The sequence below is a fragment of the Bactrocera latifrons genome, unplaced genomic scaffold (genome assembly GCF_001853355.1).
Source record: "Bactrocera latifrons isolate USDA-ARS-PBARC rearing strain unplaced genomic scaffold, ASM185335v1 scaffold_22, whole genome shotgun sequence".
Classification (NCBI taxonomy): Eukaryota; Metazoa; Arthropoda; class Insecta; order Diptera; family Tephritidae; genus Bactrocera; species Bactrocera latifrons.
In genome coordinates this window covers 1,777,045-1,784,875 of record NW_017535741.1, presented here as the reverse complement: position 1 = coordinate 1,784,875, position 7,831 = coordinate 1,777,045, and the positions used below count along the sequence as shown (strand labels likewise).

General features: G+C 35.9%; 1 protein-coding gene across 5 annotated transcripts in view; it reads left to right on the top strand.

The window, feature by feature from the left end:
- Window positions 1–6,444, top strand: part of LOC108968549 — a 261,840-nt gene extending 255,396 nt beyond the window's left edge. For all 5 annotated transcript variants that reach the window (XM_018932646.1, XM_018932648.1, XM_018932647.1 and 2 more), the window contains one exon: window positions 6,130–6,444. In XM_018932646.1, the coding sequence (XP_018788191.1) occupies window positions 6,130–6,431 (302 nt within the window). In that variant the 3' untranslated portion in view covers window positions 6,432–6,444. The remainder of the gene's footprint in view (window positions 1–6,129) is intronic.
- Window positions 6,445–7,831: the final 1,387 nt, after the last annotated feature.

Below are 7,831 nucleotides of genomic sequence, written 5' to 3'. Positions count from 1 at the left end.
CGAATAACGGCTGATTTTCGTGAGGCCAGGAACAATTCCACTTCCACTGCTATAGAAGCTTGTCCGTTGTGAACTCTTAAGAACGGATCAAAACAACCGTCGTAAATGTAAAAAAAACTAAGAAAGTCTGTTAAATCTCCTCAGATGTTTCTGTAGTCTAAAAACTGTAAATTTATGGTTTTTCCCGCTACAAACTACATATACTGAATAATGGCTGAAATAGTCGAGTTTTCGTGGGGTTAAGAATAATCATACTTCTACTGCTACAGAACCTTGTCCGTTGTGATGCCTASAASTCTCAAKTATCTTGAAGACTTCGACGTAAAACTTGRCGTTGACRGTTTGTCCAGGAGGAACAAATTCATGGTGGATGATGCCTTTGATGTTAAAAMAGACAATGAGCATCGCCTTCACTTTGGATTTGCAGGTCGCAGGTYTCCCAGCACGGTCTTTATCAGCGACCTCTTCGCGGCCCTCCAAAAAAGCCTGRTGCCACCGAAACAATATCAATAGCTGCAACTTATCACAATCAAATTTTGTCTCTTGGCAAAATACTCTCATTCTTGTAGAATACCTCCCCAGCGCAGTGGTTCAACTTATCAGCGATTCAATCTAAGTGCGAACAATTGCGAAATGCCCCACTCCGGCATCCTTAATGTGTCCGATTTTCCAGAGTCTGACGGCAATCATCGCAGCGATGCCAATGTCAAAGATGTGATGTATATAAAATAGCAATAAAATATATTTACGTACAGTTTATAGCTATGAATTTATATATAATATGTACTCACGCTCATTTCGATTAATGACCATATCTACCAAGTAGTACGAGTTGTCTCGCAAAATGCGTAGTCAGGTTYCTCCAAATACAGACATATCCGGACCTATTTAAATGGCTACAATAATTCAAAGTACAAAGCAATTTCCTTTGTCATAAAAATTTTCCAGCAAATTTTGATCGAGTATTAACGCGATTTCGACATCGACAAACCCATTACAAGTACACAACCGACTATCTATCTGCTAGTGTGCAAACAAAACAACCGTTGGCATCTGCCAATTTATGTGTACACATTTTGAAAATCATTCATTGCGAAAATGCATAAAACTATGCGTAAACAAGACTAATGAGTCGAAAGGATACAAGTGGAGACTGGCTAAATTCGAAAGAGTGCTGAGAGGTGCTGCGGGCAAAATGTTGTGGTAGTAAATTTGTATAAAATATATATTGGAGTAACACGAGGGATAAGGGTACTTAGTTGTACAACGGAGAAATAGAAGGAAGAAAAATGGCAGGATGTGTGGGCGGATGAGCGAAAGCAAATGCTGCTTTTGCTTCTAATGCTTTCGAAATGCTCGTATTGTTCTGTGGACTAGCTTTCGTTACAGCTGCACTTGTTGTTGTTGTTGTTATTGCCGGTAGAGGATATGAGACATTAAAAATCATCTTGATTAATAACCCAACGTTAGTCAAGCATAATATTGTCTAAATGAACGCAAATGCGCAAACATTCGAATGGCACGATTGGCCATGCAGCAGCAACTATGTATTATTAGCTTGGCTGTGGCACTTGCTATTGGCGCGGAGGAGGAAGTTGCAGTCCATGTATACAAACAACATAATGGTACGTAAAATGATGTTTAATAGACAAAAGGCAGTCGAGCTTTAGCAGCGGCGAAAATCAGTACAAAAGAAACAAATGACTGCTGATGAGGAATGTTATCGGTGCGGCAGGCGTTGAAAGTGTGAGGAGTGAGCAAATATGAAACGTATGAATGSCGATTTCACATACATACATATGCTTGTTTAAGTAACTTTATATAGTCCCTATGGGAAAAACTTAAAACCAACGAAAGTTGATGAATTGCTAAAATGGGGTAATTTTGTCAAGACGTTGCTAGTTTGTCGTGAACCAAATGTGTTCTCTAACTTTGACTACTGACCATTTGAAGCACTTAGCGAGACTTTTTTGATTTAACGACTCGTTTCGTTTGTCACGTAGCAATATTGCTAGCTATGAAAAACCTTAATATAACAGACATTTGGAGGGAACACTTCTCAAAACTTCTAATTTGCGAAAGCGGTGCTGCGAAGGATGAAGAARAATCCGAACCAACCATCTATCGCGACAATATTGTCTTTCCACCACTCCTTTAAAACAGTGGAAASAGCTCTGTGGCGGCTTAAAGCAATAAAGCCCCATAAGCCGATGGATTGCAGGCTGAACTGTTTAAAGTCGGCGGCGAGGTAAGGCTCATGTTCCAGCTGCTAAGCATGATTTGATCGGATGAATTTTATCCTCAAGGATAAATAAGAATAGGACTATTGCGTTATTTTTAAGATTGACGCTATATTTCTAAGTTTGGTATCTCTTCAAAATTCAGACGGTTATGCAGATGATGAATATCGAACAAAATGGAACCACGAAATGTATGAGCTCTACGGCGAGATAAAAATAGTTAAGCGTATAAAAATCCAAGGAATTCGCGGACTTAGTCATCTCTTTCGCTTGGAAAATTATGCTGTAGCGAACAACTACTTCGATTCGAGACCCATGGGTGGACAATGGGAAGAAGGAAGGACGCATCAAATGGAAGGACTAAGTACATATAGATCTATCTGTACTTGGGATGTRCAACTGGCGTTACCTTGCAATAGATGTGTTCTCAACTCAGAGGAATCCACTTTTATAATATGCAAGAAAAAGAAGTTTTRAAAAACCAAATGAAATATGATATATTATATATGATTTTAAAGAGTTGAAAAAATGTGCGATATAAATTGTTTTGAAGTTTTAGGGATACACTTTTTAACAGTGTAATTTTTGAAGAAAGGAGTTACATATTTGTTGAGTAACGCTCGATTTCCAACGGCGCTAAAGAGATTCCCGCCTTCTCCGTGTAGGAGACTTAAAACAAGATCCTAAGATATTGGCCGTAAAATAAGCTATGGTCAAAACAAAAATAAATAAAAAAGCAACGCCCCCCAACTTTCCATGCAGTACGATTTCCTGCAGGGCTTACACACCTAGTGCTGTTGGCGAGACTGCACTCTGGCTATCAATCTTCTAAGCTATTACTATACCCAAATGCAATAAAAATACGAATTTGCTCTTATGTACACATATATTTATAAGCATATTCGCTTGTATATACATATATACAAATGTACTATTTGCATAGTATCTGCTACATTAAAGCCGCTCATAYCGCCGGCTTCATGCCATTCACGAAGAGGAAAGAAGCAAATCCCATAAAATCTTTTGCCTGATTGTTTTTTAACTGACACGCAACGCTCAGGAATATGAATAGAAGCATGGCTTCCACATTTATTGTTTGTAAGTATGGTACAATACTTACCGTTTTCTGTTTTCCGAATTAAAGCAGATATTCAGAATGCGAACACCATTACATTGATTAAGTGCCAAGCATTAAATCAAAGTTAGTGAAAAATTTGCTAAAGCACAAATGAATGGCGGTCGCCAAATGGTGTATGCAGACAGAGATGAAGATCAAACCGAAGAACGAAGCGAAGGAAATAAGTGAAAACGTGAAACAAGTGTGTGCCTTACACTGAGCAAATTTTCGGAAATTAMTGTGAATTAAAGAAATATTTTAATGTTGACGTTAAATTCTAAAACTTTATTCACCAATTGGTCCAATTCAAATGAAATACTTATTCATGCACATTATAGGTAATTTTTCCATAATGTTGTGGTTGACTTTAAAACTAATTATTGCCGAAATTTCCGATTTCCTTTGAGTTAAGACATTAAGTCGCATATCCGGCAGTGTATTAAAACCGCTATGTGTGCCGTCCGTTAATAAAGAGTATTAGCTTCTGCTGCTGAAATCGAATTCCACGACATACATAAGTCATGGAAACCACCAATCTTTGTAATTAAGTAGTGCATACTCGTACACGTGTACCATGGTAGAAGCAATCCCGTTAAATGTATGTATGTACGTATGAGCGGATGTATATATAATGTACATATAAGTATGTTATGTACATTTATATTGTTGCGAATGCTTAAGTTAGTTCAGCACTAAATGCTTAACGCTGAGCTTTCGCAATTAATTCAAAGATTAATACCACCAAGGGGAGTAATTTCGCCTCTTGGTACATGCAGCATATACACACACGTACACAAATGCGGCAACTATGTTAYATACGTACATACATATGTATATGGTACACATATGGCGGCATAAGCGTATTACCAGTMCCGACTAACCGAAAGCTTGAGTTATTGATGCGAATGTACAAGCACTTCCAGTTATATTATTAACACCTACAAGCTATAGAACTCGAACTCGATACATAACAGGAAATTGGAAGTGATGGGGATTGGAATGACAAGTAATAGTGGATATGTAAAATGAAAACTCAGATTCTTTAATGATCCGATTTTCAGCACTTGATTTAATCAACTCGCATAATCATTTTTAGTTTTCGTCTCAGTACGGGATGTAGRACTGTRCAGGGTATGTTAAGTTTTCCACGATGTCTGAAGCGTCGGAGACTTTATAATATATTGGTCTTTAGTTATTTCTAGTCAACTTCAACTTATTTGYTTATGTTCATAATGAWATTAAATGARGCAAATATKTACAATTTTGGTCGACCATTTTTTGTCACTTTACCGCTAGAGTCAATATTTCAGCAGTGTAAATCGGCGAAAAACTGCGACAAGTAATTTTCACAGGCTCTCTTGAAGCCAACTTTACTCCATTAAGAGAGTTCTGCAGTGTACAATTGTGCAAAGTCCCAGCCAAGCTCTCCCAGTTTATGCCGAGTCATCAAAGACTCCTTCTATTGATCAGCCGTTTTTTCGATTGTTTGCTCCAATCTCAACAGTTGTTGACAGTAAAATGTAGAATCAATCGTTCGACCAGGCTGAAGCAGCTCATAGTGGATTATTCCTTTTTAATCCCACCAAAGACTCAACATAACTTTTCGAGGCGTCAATACAGGCTTTGCGTCCATTTTTTAAGCGTCAGCACCCTTAGACCATGACATTATTCGCACATTATTGTTGTATTTAATCCACTTTTCGTCTCTTCTTACCTTTCGCTTCAGAAATGGTTCGATTTCATTTTGTTTCAACAAATAATCGCAGATGTTAATTTGGTTCATTAAAATTTTCACACACAATTTATGTGGTACCTAAACTTCGTGCTTCTTTTTGTACCCAGGAATTTTTAAATGGTACAAAACCGTTGGATGACAAATGTTAAGTTCCTTAGCGATATGATGGCTGCTTATGTGACGGTTGTGGTCAATCTTTGCCATAATTTCATCGACTTTCTCCACGATGGGTCGACCAGAGGAGGTGCATATTTCACATCCAAATTTCTAGAACGGAAACGAGCGAACCATTGCTGTGCTACACGAATTGATGCAGCATATTCTCCGTAAACTTTCAAAATATTGCGAATTTCTTCATTATTTTCACTCGTTTTTGAACAGTTCTAACTTTTTTTTTCAACTTCCCAGAATTTAATTTTTTTTTTGCTTAAAGGAAGTTTGAAATCTCACATAAAAAAATATACGAAAAGCCTTTTTCGACTACCCAATAAATATCTAAATGGTCAGCAGGACGAGGTGAGTCGATTTTGCTATATCCGTCTGTCTGTATTTACTAGTGCCTYAGTTTTTGAGATATGGAATTTCTCTCCCTAAGTAATTGCTCATTTCTCGGAAACGCCGAAATTTGCCTACTATAGCATATTTCTGCCATACAGACTGAATGATCGGTATCGATTGCTTGTGGGAAAAGCTTTTTTATTTGACGACCCACTCTTGGCACAGGTTAATGGCCAAGGCAATGGAAATATGAAATAGTTCATTCAGGCGGTACATTATAGCCTCTTGATGTAATTAAAATGGAATGATCAAAGATCTTATAGCTTTTGTACTCCTTAAAAYTTATTTTTCAGTTTAAATAATTAAAATCTTATTCAGATAACTGCGATTGAAAAAAAAAAAATAACTTACAATTTTTTTCAAATAAATGCTATGATTCTTATATTTTTTCTTATATTGTTAGAAATACGAAAAGACTTTTTCGACTACCTAATATAAAATATTTAAAATGTATGTCTTTTTATTGCTCTCTCTTCTAGATCACGCATCAGTAGCAACGGGAAGAACGAAGGTGCCATTAGAGTCACAGCTTCTCAAAGTGGCCGTTGCTTTTCTGCTCATGGCCGCAACCAATAGCCTTTTCAAGCCCACAATGGAAGCAATTGCTCAAGCAGCAGAAGGAAGTCATTTGCAGATTGCGAGCAAAAGAAACGAAATCGCCACCGAAAATCGAATTATTTTAAAGCAATTCCAAGAAAGTAGAGCAGAAATTAATTTACAAACGAAATGTGTCAAAGAGTGTGAACCGACTGCACGACGTATGTTGTTTGAAATGCGGTGATAAGTAAAAATCATGAAAAGCTTTGGTTACAAATACACATAAGAATCGATACAAAATATTAAAAAAAAATAAAACAGTATAAAATATTATAAATAATATATGAACAACTTATGATAAGCTAAATGAACAAACATATAAAAAAACGTGTTTAAAGTGAGCAGTTCATTGACACCATCATCCATACATACAAATCAAATTAAGTCACATGATCAGTATACACACATACATATATGTCACRTATTACCATGCATACTCATAACCCAAAAACCGAAATTAAAATTAAGTGGACGTTAAGKGAGATCATTAAGAATAGTGAAACAAACGCTTAGCTAAGAATTGTACTGTAAGTAGAACTTTACTTTTTATTTATTATTTTTTATTTTTCACTTTTATTTAAGATTTATTTTCGTTATATGTAGTATTTTTGTCATTTCTCCTCAATTAGATGAACGGTTTTTTTAATATGATTTGATACTAAATTTTTTTTTTATTTTGCTCGCCTCTTTACAGTGTTGCCTTACTATTTCTTTAAAGTGATTTTTTAATAAGATTCCGCACCCCTTAAATTTCTAGCCCCCATTTTCACTTCTCTATTTTTTTGTTTCTTTTCCAAGAATTATTACTTACTTTACCCGCAATAATGGAGATCTAATTAAGCTCTTTAATTATTTCTAAGCGATAGTTGTTACAAGTGAAAGTAATGTAATATTTAAACAAACTGATGAAATAAACAATGTTTTYGTTTTATTTATAGTCTTTAATATGCAAGATAATTGCCAAAAGATTATAGGTAGATCAGTGTAAATAGTTTTTCATAACGAAAATAGTATGGTAAGATGAAACCCATAGGAAACGAAAGATAAAATAGTGAATATTAAAGTAAAAGTAATTTACTAATGATCCGTGGTCGGGACATGGAAGGAGATAAGCGTGATCGAATTCTAATGGTTGTCAATGGTTAAGATCGATTCCGGCCTAGGGAAAAAAGTTATGTCGCAATTATGTATAAAGAAAAATKTAACAAGCCGAACAATCTATCTTGAAGCATGTGCCAAGATAACTGTGAATTATACAAAAGAATAAGATAATCCATTTCATTGGCTTTCAAAGCACATACTTTTTCTGGAAGCAGCAAACCTACTGAAATCTATCTATAAATATAAACTTTGGCGCCCCCGGGGGGGTTTGGATGGGTTAGTAATGCGCTTGAGTGAAATCTAATAATCCCACAAAATACAATTATTCTAAAATTTATAAACTGCCATAACTAAGAATTAACAATAAGATACAAAACTGTGGTTTTAAAATATTTTAAAAAGTTGCCGCGGCCCTCTCACTTAAAGGTTCAATACCTCCCGAAACACTTAAGCCGATTCCGATAGTGTGAAAATGGGTGAAAT